Source organism: Phascolarctos cinereus, unplaced genomic scaffold (assembly GCF_003287225.1).
Source record: "Phascolarctos cinereus isolate Bilbo 61053 unplaced genomic scaffold, phaCin_HiC Scaffold_5;HRSCAF=322, whole genome shotgun sequence".
Taxonomy (NCBI): Eukaryota; Metazoa; Chordata; class Mammalia; order Diprotodontia; family Phascolarctidae; genus Phascolarctos; species Phascolarctos cinereus.
Genome location: NW_027555958.1, coordinates 166,247,401 through 166,267,109, shown reverse-complemented (window position 1 = coordinate 166,267,109; position 19,709 = coordinate 166,247,401). Strand labels below are relative to the sequence as shown.

The 19,709-nt window shown below is 37.3% G+C and overlaps 1 protein-coding gene across 1 annotated transcript in view; it reads right to left on the bottom strand.

Annotated features, from left to right (window-relative positions):
* The window catches only part of MMS22L (MMS22 like, DNA repair protein), a 160,454-nt gene extending 141,762 nt beyond the window's left edge, over positions 1-18,692 (bottom strand). Inside the window, exons 1-6 of the mRNA XM_020998331.2 lie at positions 18,557-18,692; positions 17,945-18,114; positions 14,903-15,028; positions 12,996-13,045; positions 2,779-2,866; positions 2,510-2,687 (exon numbers count right to left, since the gene is read on the bottom strand). Coding sequence (XP_020853990.1) covers positions 2,510-2,687; positions 2,779-2,866; positions 12,996-13,045; positions 14,903-15,028; positions 17,945-18,099 — 597 coding nt within the window. The 5' untranslated portion in view covers positions 18,100-18,114; positions 18,557-18,692. The remainder of the gene's footprint in view (positions 1-2,509; positions 2,688-2,778; positions 2,867-12,995; positions 13,046-14,902; positions 15,029-17,944; positions 18,115-18,556) is intronic.
* Between the last annotated feature and the right edge of the window lie 1,017 nt (positions 18,693-19,709).

Genomic DNA, 19,709 nt, shown 5'->3' with positions numbered 1-19,709 from the left:
TGGGTTGTTAATGCCACAATAAAAATAGTTCCATTACTCAATGCATTATTTTTAAAAATCTAACTGACAATACTAGCACTTTCTGCTGGTTCATGTGATTATGTGATCATACCCCCAAAAGGCATATTATGGGTGTTAGCATTTTTTCTTTAAACAATGTTCTTTGTTCTTTAAGTGGTGAGGCCATGTCTTTAGGATTGGCATTTTGCTCTTTAAAAAAATATATATTTTCTAACATTCATCTTTTTTTTCAAGTTCAATTCAATTTGAAAAGCTTTTATCAAACACCAATATGTGACTGACACTGTGCTGAGCACTAGGGATATTAAGAAAAAAATGAAACAGGCCCTGCCCTCATACTTTTGGGGGTGGAGTTGGGAAATGACATTGATATACTAGTATATTCATATACAGAAAATATACAAATCAATTTCTGTGATGGGAGAGTGTTCCAACAGGAGAAAACAGGAAAGACTTCCTGTGGATGACAGGGAACTAAGGATTCCAAGGATTCTAAAAAACTCTGGAGAGATGAGGAGAGTGAGCATTTTAGGCATGAGGGACAGCCTGTGAAGAGGTATGGAGACAACAGACAGAATATTACACATGGAGAACAGGGAGTAGGCCAGTTTGGTTAGAAAATAGGGAGTAATATACTTAGCAAAATTTTATTCTGTTGACTTTCAAGTCAAACTATCTTAAATTTGCCTACATAATACAATCAAGAGTCCATGTGGCACAATGGATAGAGAGTAGCTTCAGAGTGAGGAAGAACTGGGTTCAAGTTCCACTCCTGAGATGTGTAACCCTGAGAAAATCACTCAACCCCTTACTGCTCAGGACAACCATTTAAGAGGGAAGGAAATAAGTAATTATTAAGCACCTACTAGGATCCAGGCACTGTATTAAGTATTTTACATTTGGTCCTCACAACAACCTTGTAAGGGAACTGCAATTTATGACACAAAGTGCAAAATCCCCATTTTACAGTTGAGGAAACTGAGGCAAACAGAGATTAAGTGACTTGTCCAGGGTCACACAGCTCCTAAGTATCTGAGGTCAGATTTGAACTTAAATCTTCCTGACTCCAAGCCTAAAAGCTTGACACAAAGTTACAAAGAAGTTGTTGGTCTGCACTGATGATGACTACTGAGGTTTCCTCATAAGGAGTTCCGAATACCAATGCAATCACAAGTCAGTACCATCCTATTCCAAAAGAATCAGGAACAGGTGGTCACACTTTCCTCATGATCATTTACATGACTTTATGCTTATTTCCATTTTTTTCTTCCTGTTGCTAGTTTAAATTGCACATTCTCCTGGGTTTTGTTGTTTTTTTTAAATTGACATAAATTCTTACGTGGGGGAAAAAAAAGACAAATTCAGAGTATTCCATGGGAATCTGGCAGGAATGGGGAAAAGACGAGGAAAGAAAAGAGAGGAATAGGGAAGAGCAGGAAAGATAGAGACCCCCAACTTAGAAGTAATCTTTCCCTCTTTTGTCCGTAATACCCTTCTCATGTACTTACAGTTTAATTTATGTCACTCTTACTTATATATATATCTTATCACAATTACTTGATTATAAGCTCCATGAGAACAGGTGTCAGTCTTACTTTTCTATCTTCCAAACTGACAGGCAAAGCAGAGATCTGCAGTAAACATTTGTGGAATTTTACTTCTTCATGAGATTACTCTGAATGCTATTAGACGTACTGATACCTTCTTTTACATGAAGACAGGTAAATGATCAGACCATATGACCTCTGGAGTTAAGATTTCTAACATCTTAGGATTTAGCGGAATTTTATTTTAATTTTCTTAAAGGTGTCAGAAGCAGTAAAAAAAATCATAACAGTGCTAGCATTTTACAGTAATGTCTACTTCCCTTTCTATGAGATATATTCAGGAAAATCTATGTTATTCAAATCTATCATTTGTGTAAATTCTGTTTTTCATACATCAAGCTCATGGAGGGCACTATGATATTACTGTTTGATTAAAAAAACAAAACAAAACAAAAACACAAGATAAAAGTATTATTTTCTTTTTCCCCAATAGGAATGAAGACAGTGATTAAAAGCACATTAGAAAAAAAAAATCTCAATCACACTTTAGAAAGGGTCCACAAAAATCATAGTTGAGAGACTGTGGTACATATGCAAATACTTTTTCTGCTAATTCTATAAGCTTCTCCACAGTGAAATGAGAAAGTTCCTTGGGTTCTCGTAGCTTTCATCTAAGCTCCCTAAAAGGAAGGCAATAGAAACTTTAAAAAACAAATGTGTGTGTATTTTTAATTTACTTTGTTTCCACAGACTTCTTGCTCTGCTTCCACTGTTATTTACTGATACACAAAAAAGGATGCTGATTTCAATGACTGTTTGTCTTAATGTTCTTCCACTGGGGAAGAGTGACCAGATAATGTTGCTATAATTATTTTGCAAAATTCATTTTTCAAAAATTTCAGTGAAAACTATATTTTAACAATGAACAAAATAAGGCGAACCTTTATTTGGTTTTGCACTACAAATGCTCCTGGGATAACACTGGGGTGGTCAGACAGACGGCCAGTGTATAAGATCAATCCATGAAGTTCTTCAACTAATATTGAGGGAAGCTGGGCCTCCAAAGCCTCATATGGGTGAACTGGAACATCATTCTCTGTCTCATGTATTCTTAGGTACCTGGAAACCCATAAGATACTGTTATTCACTACACATCGATCATATATGCATGTTGGGCCACAAAATTTTTAAGAAATAAATGACATCCTACCTAAAGATGAAAACTTTCACATAATGAAGAAACATAACACATTGATGCCTGATATTGTTTGCTTCAGAGTGTAAAGCTGATGCCTGGCCTGTAAATAAAGTAGACATTATTGACTTCAAAAGTTACTCTAAAGAACAGGTGTGACAGTGTCTCTTCCACTCCTCCCCCCGCACTACACACACACACACACACACACACACACACACACACACACACACACACACACATGCCTCTTCCAATCCCCTCCTTGCCCCACAGTGAAACTCAAATAAGTTCAGGATCAATATGGTCCTGGCATTTAACATTTCTCACAACTTGGTCTGTTCCTATGTTGTATTTCTGATGACTTACTTCACTATACTTATTTTGCAATCCAGTGATACTGGCCTACCTGAAGTTCCTCAAACATCACACTCCATCTCCCATCTCTGCCTCTGTATCGACTGTCCTCCCAAGCCTGTGATCTTCTGTCTCCACACCTCCATTTCCCTGGTCTCCTTCATGACTAGGCTCAAATCCCACCTTCTTCTGAAGGCCTGTCGTAGTCTCCACAAATCCTATTTTTTTTCGTTTTGGTTTTTTTTTTTGGTTAGGCAATGGGGTTAAATGACTTGCCCAGCGTCACACAACTAGTAAGTGTTATGTGTCTGAGGCCAGATTTGAACTCAGCTCCTCCTGAGTCCAGAGCCGGTGCTCTATCCACTGCGCCACCTAGCTGCCCCTTTTTTTCCTTTTAGATTACCTTCCTCCACTCTGTATACGTCTTATATGTACCCAGTTATTTTCATAATCGCCTCCTTTAGGTAGTAAGTTCTGGGTTTGTTTGTTTTGCCTTTAGTTGTTTCCCCAACTTAGAACAATACCTGGCACATGCTAAGTAGTTAATAAATGTTTGTTGACTTACTGAAAACACAACTATTACGCTGAACAAAGTAGCCACATTATGGAAAACCTACATACTTTAGGAAACTAGCATTTCCCTTCTCAGAGTCTAACTAGGTGGTCTTCTTTGAAACAACTGAATGGTGAAGACAGGACAATCCTGCAGAAGAGCTTCAGCCCTGATTTTCCCACACAACTCTCATAAGGGCAAGACCTCAGTACCCACTGGCAACCTCACATAAATTAACAGGCTAGGGGTTCTAATTTAGTTTTCTCAGGTAGGAAGGGAATCAGATTTTGTCACGGAAATGATTAAGATTCTACCTAGGCCCAGGAGTTAGTCCTATTCCCTACAAAAGTTGTTCAGTTGAGGATGATTCTTCCTCTTGGATTGGTTAAAAAAAAAAAGGGGGTCTCTTGAAAAAAATAAGTGCATTACTTAAGCTCTCAATAATTTGGGATTTGGTCACTCTCACTCTCCAAGACCCAATCCACTTCTAAAAAGTTTGATTACCTAACTTAGGATGGGTTGGCCCTAGTCTACTGAGGCTATTCCAATCAATCAATCAATCAGTATTTGTTAAGCAGATACTAAAAACCAAATATTTTGTTAGACACTGGGGATACAGAGATTAAAACGAAGTACTTCTTGCCTAACTCTTTGAGACAGAGTGTTGGGCCTGGAGTCAGGAAGAAATGAGTTCAAACCCTGCCTCAGACACTTATATTCACTAGCTGTGTGACCCTGGGCAAGTCATTTAACCTTTGTTTACCTCCATTTCCTCAACTTTAAAATGGAGATAATAACAGCAGCTAACAGAGTTGTGGTGAAGATCATATGAGATATCTGTAACCATGAAGCATACCAAATAGTAAGCACGGAATGTTTATTCCTTTTCCCCCTCCAGTTCCCCTCCCCCTCCTTCTGGGAACAAGTTCCAATGGAAGAGACTCAAAGTATAATCTATCCAGTTCTTACAATGGAAAACACTACAACTCTCCAAACATAGTGACAAATAAACTTGCTAGATAGTTCACTCAAAACTCCACACCATCTCTCTTGTCAAAAGGACTGGACTCTTAATCTAACATTTTTCACATAAAATAAGCAGGTTTTTGAGTATAATCATCATACTCCCAACAACAATGATAACTGTTTAATTTCACAAAACAAACAAACAAAAAAACAAAACATTAAGACATAAGACTCCTAAGCAGTGCTGACTGATTTCTCATCAGCCTTTGATTTCACAGACAAGAACCATCTATGGACCAAACTGAATAATCTTATTATAGATCCTAGGCTATGAATACTCTTTCAAAGCCTGCTTTACAACATTCCTGCCAAAATCAGAGAATGCCACTGACAGATGAAATTCTCATTCTAAGAACTATAAAACAGAGCTATGACCTCCCACTCCATTCTATTTTTTTTTTTTTTTGCTTTTAGGCAATTGTGGTCAAGTGACTTGCCCAGGGTCACACAGCTAGTAAGTGTCAAGTGACTGGTCTGAGGCCGGATTTGAACTCAGGTCCTCCTGACTTCAGGGCCGGTGCTCTATCCACTGTGCCACCTAGCTGCCCCTCTCCCACTCCATTCTTAACCTAAATAACTTAACATAGGATGCTAGGCCTCCAGAGAGAGCAAATGGTAAGACAAGCATCTTCCTCTATATAGATGATATTTTATCTAAATCTACTGAAGCTACTCATTAATAATGTCAGAAACAACTTAGCATTATCTATACCAAAACAATAATTGTTGCATTTGGCAGTGTCACTAAGTAATTTTATTCCAATGACTCAGTTGATACAATTGCTTGAATTTAAGAATTATCTGTTAGCAGCTAACACATCATGGCAAGAAACATAAAGATACAGGACTATTCAAAACTCAGATAGTCATAGTGGGATTTGTTAATGGTCAAGGTAGTCAATTACAAAACACTTTCCCTTGAATTTTAGGTAAAGCAAAATAACTTATTTTCCCCATAAACCTATCCTTCACTCTACCTGTCTTAGTTCTATTTATGGTATTACCTTCTCCTAGTCAATGAAGTTCAAAACCTTAGGGTCAACTTGGTACAATGGAAAGAATGCTGAATTTGGAGTCAGAAAGGTGGATTCAAATTCTAGTTCTACTACATATGTGACCTCAGCCACTTAACTTGTCTGGATCTGTTTCCTCATCTATAAAATGAAGAGATTAGACTTGCTAACCTCTAAGATCCCTAACTAGCTATAAATCTAATGAGTCATTTTGGGGACTCCTTTTCTGTCCCTCACCCACAGGCCTACATGCAATTAGGTCCCGAGTCCTATTGATTCCATTTCTACACCAAGAATTACATTTGTCCCCTTTTCTCCATTCATACTTAGAACCATTCTAGTTCAATCTCTCATCACCTCTCACTTAGACTAGTATAATTTCTGTCCCCACCAGTATCCCCATTTCTATCCTTCAGATCACACCAAACACAATTCTACTGAGACACAAGTTTGACCGACCATCACTTCCTTTCTCTCCCCATAAACCTTCAATGGCTACCAATAAGATAAAATTCAAACTTCTCAATCAGACATATAAAGTTTTCTTTAAACTATTTCAATCTATATTTCTGGTCTTACTTCATGTAATACCCTATCTTGCATTCTGTAGGCAAGTACAACTTGTAATGAGAAAACCCTAAGATATCAGCTGAGAATTTCTCTAAGTGTTTGAGCAAGCTGTAGGTACCTCTTAAAGAAAAACTTTGACACTATTCACTGCAGTGGCCCAACTCCATGCAAATTAGTCTACAATCCATTTTCCAAAGTTATCCTGATATTTCCCATCTGTCAACTATGCCTAGAAATATTCCTTTCTTATCTCTACTTGTTGAAATCTTCCTTTTCCTTCAAGGATTGATTTAGTGGCATTTCTTCTATAGAGCTTCCAAGGTCCCCCTCCCCACCCCATTCCAAGTCAAAGTTGAAAGTTCTCTCCATCTCCTCCAATGCTACTGAAGCATATTGTCTTAATCTCTGTTCTACTCCAGTCACACTCCACATCTAGTATTAAAACTAACACATAATAATCGCTGACATTTACATAATGTTCCAAGTGCTTCGTGTATATTATCTCACTTCACCCTTACAATAACCCTGTGAGGTACAGCTAGATCTAGATGAGTTCAAATAATGAATCCCCTGAAGCAGTAACAAGTAGTCACATGTATTCTAATTCGCACTATTTGAAGTCATGATCATGTAAATTATGGTAACTAGCTCAAGCCCAATGGAAATAAGCAGTGAGAAATTCAAATAATTCTCCACTTCAGAGGATTCATTATTCCTACTCATCAAGACTCAGCTGTAGTTCCTCCAGTGTTATTATCCACAAAAGATTTCCAACAAAACATCTGAGTAAGTGGTCAGATCTAAAACCAGCTCCCCTTTATCATGACAAAACAGCAAGAAATATACCAAACGAATTAAAAGAAAAACCATGGGGGGAAAAAAGAGGGGAAAGGCAAGACATTCTCACAAGAAAATCCCCACAGAAAGCCAGCAGCAACCAAAGAAATGAGTGAGAAATTGTTTTTAAAAGGCTATAAATACAATGAACAACACCTGTCAGATTTGTGGAGAAGACCAAACAGGAGTTAGAGAATATTATGAAATGCAAAATGGACAATTTTGATTATATTAAATTGAAAAATTTTTGAACAAACAAAGCCAATGCAACCAAGATTAGGAGCGAAGCAGAAAAGTGGGAAAGAATTTTTATAACCAGTATCTCTGATAAGGGCTTCATTTCTAAAATACATAGAAAACTAAGTCAAATTTATAAGAATACAAGACATTCCCCAATTGATAAATGGTCAAAGGATATGAACAGGCAATTTTCAGATGAAGAAATTAAAGCCATCTATGGCCATATTTAAAAAATGCTCTAAATCACTATTGATTAGAGAAATGCAAACAAAACAACTCTGAGGTACGATATTACACCCATCAGATTGGCCAACATGACAAAAAAGGAAAATGGTAAATGTTGGAGAAGATGTGGGAAAATTGGAACACTATTCCATTGTTGGTGGAGTTGTGAAATGATTCAACCATTTTGGAGAGCAACTTGGAACTATGTCCAAAGGTCTATAAAAATGTGCATAGCCTTTGACCCAGCTATAGCACTTCTAGGGCTGTATCCCAAAGAGATAACAAAATGGGAAAAGGACCCACATGTACAAAAATATTTATAGCAGCTCTATAGATGGTGGCAAAGAACTGGAAATTGAGGGGATGCCCATCAACTGGGGAATGGCTGAACAAGTTGTGGTATATGAATGTAATGGAATACTATTGTGCTATAAGAAATGATGAGCAGGAAGACTTCAGAAAAACCTGGAAAGACTTGTATAGCCTGATGCTGAGTGAAGTGAGCAGAACCAGGAGAACATTGTACACAGTAACAGCCATGTTGTGTGATAACTAGTATTGATAGACTTAACCCTTCTCAACAATGCCAGGATCTAAGACATCTCCAAAAGTCTCATGATGGAAAATGTTATCCACATTCAGAAAAATGGAGTTTGAATGTAGATCAAAGCATACTGTTTGCTCTTTTTTTTTCCTTCTGTTTTATTTCCTCTTTCTCGTGGTTCGTCCTATTGGTTTTAATTCTTCCTTACAACATGACTTACCTGAAAATATGTTTATTAGAAATGTATATGTAGAGCCTATATCAGATTGCACATCGTCTTGGGGAGGAAGGGGAAGAAAAATTTAAACTCAAAAGCATATGGAAGTGATTGCTGAAAACTAAAAATAAATTAATAAAAAAAATACAATGAACAAATACTAAGGAGTAAAAAATTAAGAGGAAAAAAATATCCAGGAGAAGAATGAAATAATATTGCAATAACTACACCTATAAACCCAGGAAGAACAATGGAAAAACCACAAGAGCCCCCAGAGTGATGGAAAAACCTCATAAAAGAATCACCTGAAGTTAAACTCAAAAAGAAAATCAATATTTTAGAACAGAAGCTGGAAAATTTTAATGAAACAGTAGACATCATACAAAAAAAAGGGAACAGATGTAATTTAAAAAATGCAGAGATGCAACAAGAAACATTAGAACTACCTAAAAGGTAGAAAAACTGGGAGAATACATGAGGCCTCTATAGAAGGTCTAGTGTTTACCAAAGGGGAGAAAATCAAGTCATAGAATTAGAGCCTTATTACAGCCATTTAGGATAAGCCTTTATTTTACATATGAGGAAGAAACTGAGGCCTTGGAGTTTAAATGACTTGCTAAGGGTTTCACAGTTAGCCGAGGGCAGGGCTTGACTATGAATCAAGGTCCTCTGACTCCAAATCCTACAGCCAGAAAGACATGGGTCACATAGCAAAGAGCGCCAATCCAAATCATCAAAGTTTACTCATCAATGAGAAATGAAAGGTTAAAATGTGATATAATGAAAAGCAAGTATAATCTTCTTTTGGGGGGTAGGGAGGGTGGTCAGCACCTTTGATTTCATTGGTATAAGGAGCACCCACAGGAAAAACTCTCTCCGCCAATGAAGAGCTGCATTCTCTCTGCATCTCAGTCTTAGAGAGTTATTGGAGTTAATGAGAGTTTAAGTGACTTACCTAGGGTCACACATCTGGGATGTGTTAGAGATAGGACTAGAATGCAGGTCTTAATGACTCTGAGGCTAACTCTCTGTCTGCTACAACAAATTGCCTCCAGAGTATAATAGGTACTTACTACTTGGAGAAAATAAGTCATTCTGAGACAACCAGTTTTCCTCCAGTTAACTTTCTATGGGTCATTTAAGCAACTAAGAAATAGACTGTAGTTTTGGATATTCAAGGAAAAAAAGCTCTTGGCAAGGTGAGAGGAAGGGGAAACTCAGTGTATCTGGAAATCAGGCTGTCTCAAATGAAAGTCACTCATACAAAGAGGTGAGAGTAGAAACAGAGACGCTTAGCAGAAAAATGAGAGAAAATAAAGCAGTACGAAGAAGAATACATTACAAGACTGGACAGCGTATTGTTTTCTTAACCACACTTTTTAGTTACAAACAAGGCTATGGCAGGGAGGCGGGGAAGGGGTATCTGACTAAAAGGTAAAGTAGGGAGGAGACTACTTTAAGCCAAACAAGAAACAATTACCTAAGGCCTATTGGAAAAAAAAAAGTGGGGGAGATAGATGCAGTGATTTGGCTGTGAGTTAGGAGGATGGAAGATACTAGAATTATAATTTTTCAAGCAAACTGCAGATAATTAGTGCTGACTGTTTAAAAAGTGAGATAATACGACAGGACGGGGAAATGAAGGCAGGGAAAAAAACAAAACTTAACAACTCTAATTTTAAATGTCAAGGAGCCAAACTCATCCATAAAACAGAAAAGGGTCAGAATGGATTAGAAAATGAAAGCCAACCATGTGTTGCACACAAGAAATACACTTCAAGGATTCATATACAGTTAAAAGGATAAACTACAGTAGAATTTATAACATTTCAGCTAAATACGTTAAAGCAAGGGTTATAATAATGATTTCAAGACAAGGTCATAGTAAAAAAAAATTATACATATATATGCAGGCACACATATTAACATAAGTATGCATTTCTATAGCAGCCACACATATACATGCTGTCAAGAGAAACGAGGTTGAAACAGACTTCCTCTCAGCAAAAATATGAAGGAATGCAGGTGAAGGATAAGGCACAACACATTGTCAGACATGGCCAATGTACTCTTTCCTTTTGCTTAATTGTACTCCTTTGTTACAAGAGAAGTTCATATGGGGGAGGGGGAAGCCCAGTGAAGGAAGAGCAAAAATGGCATCCATAAAACATTTTACTTAAAATTATTTTTTAAAAATGAAATTAAAATAAAAGAGACAGACCAGGAAGCCTACATTATTCTCATGGATAAGGAAGTAATTTCAACATTAAATGTATATGCATAAAATACCATAGTATCTAAATACTCAAAGGAAAAACTAACTGAAATACCTTTTGGGAGATCTCCCTGCCTTGAAGCTCTCCAAACCATCCTTTACAATGCTGCAAAATTGAAAATCCTAAAGCACCAGTCTGACCACATTACCCTCGCACTTAATAAACTTCCATGGCTTTTTATTACCTTCCTCCAGGATCATCCATAAAATCCCGTTTGGCTATTCAGGCCCTTCACGACCTAGTCTCCTTACACTTCACCCCCTTTCACATGCTTTACGATTCAACAATAGTGGCCTCTTGCCATTCTGCCTCCCCACTCTGTGGATTTTCATTTCCACATTTCTGGAACATTTCTCCCTTGTTCCCTTCAACCCAAGCTTCCTTGGCTTCCTTCAAGACTCAGTTCAACTCCCACCTTCTGCAGAAGGCCCCCTTGTGTCTTCCCTATGAAAGTAAATCCATCGACACTGTGTATTTCTTGTATTTACATAATTACTTGAATGTTTTCTTCCCCATGAATGCTATTTCCTTGAATGCAGACACTGTGTCTTTGTTACATTCCCTGACACATAGTAGGCACTTAATAAACACATACTGACTGCTGACCATATACTTAAAAAGAAAAAAACTAATTATTAATCTAAAAAGAAAGTTGAAACAACTTGTTACTACAGATTATCTACAGATGCAGATTACTACAGATAATCAAGGCAGGTATTAAGGAGCATATTTCAACATACCTTTATGAAATGTGATAATGTACTCATAAGTAAATTTTAAGCAGGCAAAAATAGTAAACATATCCTTTATGGAGCAGAAACAAAATAAACACTGGACTCAATAAGGGAACCAACAAGAGACTTAAATGGAAATTAAAATTAAACTGATCAAATCTCTTAACTCAAATTCCATAGCTAAGAAGGACCTTATCCTAAAATATCATAGAAAGAGGAAAAAAGGACCCTTCTATACAAAAGATTTATAGCTATTTGATTTAAAATAGCAAAAAATTGAAAATAACCTATATGCTTAGTGATTATAGAATCTTTCTATTATTATTATATAAAGATCCCTACCACCCAGTGTAGGCATATCTATACCACAGACAATTCATTCACGTTTAAATACAGAAATTTTGCTGTACTGCTCCCCACCTCCAACTCCCCAGTGAAATAACAAATAACTTACGAAATAATGAAAATAATGACTTTTTAAATTATTTTTTACTTTTTTTTTTTTTACTATTTCAAGACAAGTCAAAAAGCATTTTATTAAGCACCTACTCTGTGCCAGGTATTCTTCTAAGCACTAGAAACACAAACAAAGACCAAAAGACAGTAATAAACAGTCCCTATTTCAATGATTTATGTTTTCTTCAGCGGCACACCTTCTAATGATGAAAATCACAACCCTGCTACATCTTAAGGGAGAGCTCTCATGAGTCACGTGACCAAAAACAAATCACAAGGAGGCCAAATTGAGAATGTGCCTCTTTGAATTTGACTAGGCTAGTCCCCAAACAAGAAACATGCTCAAAAAACCTAAACTCTGAACCTTCCCAGTGTGCTAAGACTTGCCAGAGCTTTCATCCCATGGGTCTGGTCTCACACAATTTACATTCCTTCTACATTCCACAATGAGGCAGAGGTAAGGTTGTAGGAAGAGGGTCCATTCTATACGTAAAGAAATTTGCTTATACAGGAGACAGCAGAAGAGAACTACCTTGTGTAACAGCTAGATAATTTGCCTTTCTATTCCCTATTCTTCCTTCCCTGCATCAAATATCCCAACCACTTTAGCTCCTCAAAATTGAACTATATCTCCTACCAAAATAAAAGATCCAGAGACGATCAGAAAAGAAAATTGATTTAAGACTATATGAGCATGACATTTCCCACATCTAGATGCAGATAGATAATGCAGTGAATAGAGCACCAGAACAGAGTAAGAAAGGCCTGAGTTCAAACCCAGCCTCAGACACTTGCCAGCTGTCTGACCCTATGCAAGTCACTTAAGCTCTCTCTGCCTCAGTGTCCTCATCTTTAAAATTTAAATAATAATAGCATCTATCTCTCAGGGTTGTTGAATTATTTGTAAAGCACTTAGCACAGTGCCTAGCCCATAGTAGGTGCTTAATAAATGTCTCCCTCCCACCTTCCCTGCTTTCTTCCAAGTTAAACAAACTTTTTTTATTTGCTTTTTCACAGGAGAGAAACTAGATATCAGTTCTATTTCATCTTCTGGTTCTCCAAACTGAGAATGGGAATTCCATTACTCTATTGCAACAAAATTTCAATTTGAAAAAAAAAACCCTAGAAATTGCATTTTACTGAAGAGTAATGACTTTTGCTATATTTAAAACACATTGTAAACTTACCCAAATCACAGGTGGTCTGTAATAGTGTTTCCAATTTGTAAATTTGTTGCCTGTTTTAAATAAAAGGGAAGTCAGTTCAGATAGTTTATATGATAAAAAAGACCACCTTGCAAACATTTCCAAATATAATACTACAGACTATATAATTCCTCCTATGTTTATATCAGACTTTTCCTTTTGAAACATTTTAAATGAACATCTCATAAATTCATAGTGCCTACTGAGTATTTAGGCAACACAAGCAGTGTATGATCCTCAAAGGGTCATTTCAGATAATGAAGTAATGAAGCTTTTCTGTAAGATAGAGAATTTCTCTTTCAACTCACATTCTGGCTTTCTCAGACATTCTATTAAAAATTCCAGATACAAAAAACCATAACATCATTTCATTTTATTTCCAAAAAGGAGTTGAGTAGGTCTTAACTATAATGTTCAAATCCCTTTAACAGTATAAGATTATGTTTGTTCTGAATGTGCTTACAAAACTTTTACACAGCAATAAAACAATTACATAACATATGTACAGGGAGAAGCACCCAGGTATAGAGGATAAAAAGCCAGCTAGGTTCAAGTCTTGCCTCTCCCAAACACTGGTTATGTGACCATGAATTAAGTCACCTCACTTCTCAGTACACTAGCCAACTCTCTCAGACCAGCAGTTACATGTGATTTGCATTCCTGGAAGAAGTTTCCACATCTTATGATAATGAGGTCTAGATCAAAAAGGACAGCATATATAATAGTGCAATTAGAACCCAAAAAAGGGAAATATCAAGAGGGATGGTGTTTTTTAAAGCAAATAATAATAGTTTGTTACATATAGATACAATTGTTACTATAAATATAGCTCTTTAAAGTTTTCAAATAATCTTCATACACTAACTCCTTTGAGATCCACAACAATCACCCTCTGAGGCTCTATAGGTATTATTATACCCACTTTGTAGATGAAGAAGTAACCACAGAGAATTTATTCGATTTGCCCAAATTTACATAGCAATTAAGTATGGAAGACAGGATCTGCACCCAGATATTTCTAAATGAATTCAGCATTCTATTTACTGTATAAGCTGCCGCTTAAGGCACTACTAACTTAAGATGCCAAATTCTATTTCTATTTACCTTATATTAATTCTATTTACCTTATAACTCCTGGAACAGCCACCCTACATTCATTGTCTATAAAATTCTCTCATTCCATATCTTTGCCCCATTGAAACAACCTTAACCAGGGTCTCCTAGAATAATCTCCCATATGCAGGAAAGAACTGGACTATTCAATTCCCTTTTACATGCATCAAAAATACTTTCTTACTATGGGCTTTTGGGTGATGTCACTCTCTTAAGCTTTCTACTGTCTTCAACAACAACTTCAAAGAATTATCAAAGTGGATTTGACATGTTTTTTAACACAACCAGGAAGAGATTTTGAAATTTTAAGTCTAAGCTCCACAAGTTATCAAAAGAGCTCAACATTTAGATAAGCAAAATGTCTTTTTTTAATATTCCCCCCCCCCTTTTAGATAATTTAGGGTCATATGATTACTGGGAGGGACTTTGGAAGTCACAAGCAACACATATTTTGAAGATGAAAAAACCCAAGACCTGGACTGATGAAGTCATTTATACAACGTCATTTCAGTTGTAAAATAGTAAACAAATATAAAGTGCCAGAAAGAATAGGCTTATTAAGAAACACACTAAAAAGATAATTCAGTCAAATTTACTTTTGTTGGAAGATGAAAATGTTTAAAATGTTCAAAATAAGCTTTATAACTTTCTGGCTTCTCAAGCAATTAGGTTCATTACTACCTGCTCACCAATGCTACTCCTTCCAACCCCCTCAAAACACACACACACACACACACACACACACACACACACACACAAACACACACACAAAATACCTGCATAAAGAAAAGAGATCTTTAGAAGAATTCACTAATGCAATTTCAGTCACCCACTGGAAGCCAAAGAGTTCCACTATATCATCTTCAAAGTTGGTTGGTAAAGGGTCCAAGCTAAGCATCAATCTGAAATATGAACATTTAGACTGAGTCATAGCCTTTTGGTATATACTTCAAAGAAATTATTGTGCTACATGCTGTAAGACAAAACATTTTTTAATTGTGGTATGACAACATTAGTTCACTCAATAATATCATCCTTTCTGTTCTGCGAATACAGCACTCCATCTCTTAACTTCATTTTCGCTGTTATCCTCCATGCATGGAATGCTCGCCCTCCCCTTCTCTACCTTCTTGCTTCCTTTAAGTCTCATTTAAAGTCTTAAATTTTGCAAGAAGCCTCTCCCAGTCTTCCTTAATCAATGTCTTCCCTCTGAGATTACCCCAATTTGTCCCATATACATCTTGTTTGTATGGAGCTGTATATGTGTTTCTCTCCCATTACACAGTAAGCTCCTTGAGATAAGGGACTTTTTTTTTTGCTTTCCTTATATCCCTAATACTTAGCATAGTAATTGACACATAGTAGGCACTTAATAAGTACTAGCTGATTGACTGATAGACAATAAAACATCTATTGTATACCTTCCATATCCAAGGCTCTGAGAAACAAAAGTAAATAAAACATGACCCCTTCCCTCAAGCTTATAAAGTATCAGGCAATGAAGTATTCACCTCACAAACTTATAACAAAACTAATAAAAGTACCCTGGTACAATACAGAGCCTGGTGTGCTGTAGGTCAACGTATGTCTCATAGACAGCAATTTGCAAGATGTCCCTATGAAGTAATCTTTTAAAAAGAGAATTAGGTTACAACACACTCTCTTGATTAATGATGGCAAATCTTGGTCTTGTTAGGAAGTACATTTGACTTTGAAATCTAGTTAAAAGTCATTCTGAGCAAAGCCTGTTGAATAAAGTGATTGAAAATACTGGAATAAATACATGACATAATTATAAAAGGTCATATACTAAATAAAATAGAGACCCAAGGAAAAAATACTTTTTAAAATTGTGGATGCAGACTAAAATAGATCATTTTGATTACATAAATTTAAAAAGTTCTTGCAAAAACAAAACCAAATCAACTAAAATTAGAAAGGAAATCGAATTTCTTTTTTAAAGAACTCATTTCCAAGATATACAAAGACCTGATTTAAATTCATAAAAGTAAAAGCCATTTTCCAAGTGATAAATGGTCAAAGGACATAAACAAGAAGTTGTCAAGAGTAGAAATCTAAGCTATCAATGGCCAAATGAAAAAAAATGCTCCAAATCACTAATAGAAAAATAAAAATAAAGAGCAACTCTAACGTTCCACCTCCAGCAAAGATGACAAAAAAAGAAAATGACAAATGTTGGCAGGGTTGCAGGAAAACTGTTAGAGGAGCTACGAACTGTTGTTAATCATTCTGGAAGGCAATTTGGAACTGTGCCCCCAAATTCACTAACCTGTGCATGCCCTTGGATCTAGTGATACCACTAATAGGCCTATACCTCAAAGAGATCTAAAAGAGGGGAAAGGTTATATATAAAAAAAATTTATAGCAGCTCTTTGTAACAGTGATGAACTGGAAACTAAGAGGGTGCCTATCAACTGAGAAATGGCCAAGCAAATTATGTATATGAATATAATAGAATGCTATTGTGCTACAAGAAATGATGACAGGGATGGGTTCAGAAAAACCTTCTAAGACTTGTATGAAATGATGAAGAGTGAAGTGAGCAGAAGCAGGAGAACAACTTATAGGACATCGTCAAGACAAATAATTTCTGAAAGACTTAAGAACTCTGATCAACACAGTGATCAAGCACATTTCATAGGACTGATGATGAAACATGCTACCTATCTCCTGAAAGAGGTGACTGACTCAGGATGAAGTATGAGAAGTATATTTTTGGACATGACCAATGTGGGAATTTGTCTTGCTTGTCAATGCATATTTTTACAAGGGTTTTGTTTTTCAAGAGGGGGGAGGCTGATAGGAGAGAGAGAAAATAAATGTTTGTTAATAGATAAAAATAAAAGTCCAAAAGAAAAAGATAACAAAAGTGTTACCATAAAGTAACAAGTTAAATTTTTGAGTTAAGTAAACTGAAAGCAATTTCAAAATAGGAGGTCCAAAATGTTAAGCAACATAAATAGCTTTGTGAAAGTATTACCTTAAAATTCAAAACTCATGTTAATGTATAAATTTCACATGTGCTTTTTTTAAAAATCACATTCATTTTCAGGTTCTACACATACACACATATAGTATAGCCTGAAACAGACATATACACACACATATTTACATATACATATATTTATACATATTTACATATACACACACATATATACAGCCTGAATATGAATATATGAAGGATATGATATATATCATATATATTGATTATATGTGTGTGCATATATAATATACATATATGAATGAAAAAAGAGGAGGGGAAAAAAACCTATGCCAAAATATAGTACCCTTCTAAGAAAGTTTCAGTTTAACAACTATATATTACTAATTATATAGTATTATTAATATATTAATATAATGTAATATGCTAATATTTAATTAATATGTAATGTATTAACATTCGATTAATAATGTAATTACTATATTAATAATATATGATTAATACAATTGTGCAATGTTATATATTATTAATATATAATTACTAATGCTATTATATATTAATATACAACTAAAAGGGTCTCAAATCTCCTACTTTCCACCACCAAATTAAGACCATTCAGAAGAGTCCACCTAATGTCAGATCTTGACTCTACTGAACCATCTTGGGGGTGTTCTCAGCAAGAAGCCAGGAGCAGGATTTAAGTGTATGAGGCCAAGTGTATTTCTTAAGCATGGCAAGAGCAGGACCAAAACGTGGACGCGAATCAATATAATATTCCTATAAAGTCTATCAATTAGCCGTTCACAACAAAGCCATTAATGAACTAACGAGGGAGAACAAAGCTCCCAGTTCTTACCTCTTCAGAGATCCACTTGCCAGGTGGGAATCCGGAGAAAAACTTTTCCTTCCATCAGAGGCACAAGAAAAGCAAGGGGGTCTACACCATTCCGTCTCCAGCTCAAGCTCCAAACTTTCAGTAAGAAATGAAGACGCCTCGGGGTGGCCATCCATTGCTTACACGGTTCCCTGAAATAAGTTTCGGGTTGCTGTGGTTTTAAATCGGCACAAGCAGGCTGGTTTCAACTGGGAGGGTGAAAAGCGATAGCAGGGTTTCCAAGGAGACTTTCCAAACTGGCTAGGATGGCGACAAGATCAAGTTCAGCTAGAGAGCAACCTCAGTTTTCTTCTCTGTAAAATGGGAGTGGTGAGATGGCAGCAGACGTCCCTCTTCGGTCAGTTCTAGGCTTGCAGGACAGGCGGGGATGAAGACAAGCAACAAGGGGAGGGGGAAAGGAGAGGGGGCGGGCAGCTTGGGCCTTTGCAGGGTTCCAGGCTGGACACCCCCACCTCTTAGGCGCTGCTCCCCTGGGCGCCTGTCCCGCACAGTGCGGAGGGGTTGGGGTGGGGAGGGGAGGGGAGGCAGGACCTGGCTGCCCTTGGCATGAGGAGAGGAGCGGGGAATCAGTACCTGGCCACCTGGCACCACTCCAGTCGCTCGGCCCAAGCTCAAGGGGCTCAGCCCAGCCACCACCGCTTTGCGCCAGGGCCGGAAGAAGTAAAATTCCCGCCACCACGCACTCGCGCGCCCAGGAGGAGGCGGGGCTTAGCCGGGCGATCAGCCCGTCCCGCCCCAAGTTCAGGCTCCTCCCTGCTAGCAAACCCTGGGCGTCCCGGCCGGGCAGCAGGGAAGACCGGAAGATCTCGCGAGAGCAGATCTCCCGGGGACTGCGTTCTTTCCGACCTTCCCATTGAACAAGAGTGACGACAATCAGTGGGCTGGGGGCGGAGCTGCGACTGGAAATTGAATGAGTTGCGCGTGCGCACTTACTAATACTACCACCCCCTTTTCATCCCGCTCTCTGGGAGAGTCCCCTGAATGAACCTGAAGTTAGCTTAACATGTCCTCGTACTGCTGTTGTTCACTCCCTAAATTCAAGGGCTTTTTTTCTATTGGGACCTTGGAATTTAGGATCATAGATTTTGACCTGGAAGGGACCTTGTTCAGTGTTCAGTCATTTCAGTCGTGTACGACTCATTTTGAGCCCATTTGGGTTTTATTGGCAAAGATACTGAATTGCTTTGTCATTTTCTTCTCCAGCCCATTTTACAGATGAGGAAATGGAGGCAAACATGGTCAAGTGACTTGCCCAGGATCACACAGCTAGTAAGTGTCTAAGGTGGGATTTGAACTCAAAGTCTTCCTGGCTCCCAGCCACAAGGAAGGAATCTCAGAAATCATCTAATCCAAACCCCCTGCTTTTACAAATGAAGAAACTGAGGCCCAGAGAGATGAAATTACTTTACCAAAATCACATAGTAGAATGGTACACCTGGGAATTGAATCTAGGGTGTTTTTTTTTTGGGGGGGGAAGGTCAGTTCATCTTCATTAAACAATTATGAACTAGGTACTGTGCTAGTAGCACAGGATACAGAGAAAGGCAAAACCCCGCCCTTTCCCTCAAAAGAGCTTGTATTATAATAAGAGACAAACATGCAACTATAAGTAGATATATACATAATTTATACAGCCTAGATGGAAAGTTACCTCAGAAGAGAAAACACCTGAAGCTGAGAGAGGAGGAGATTGAGAGTGGCAAGACTTCCTGTATAAATTGGAATT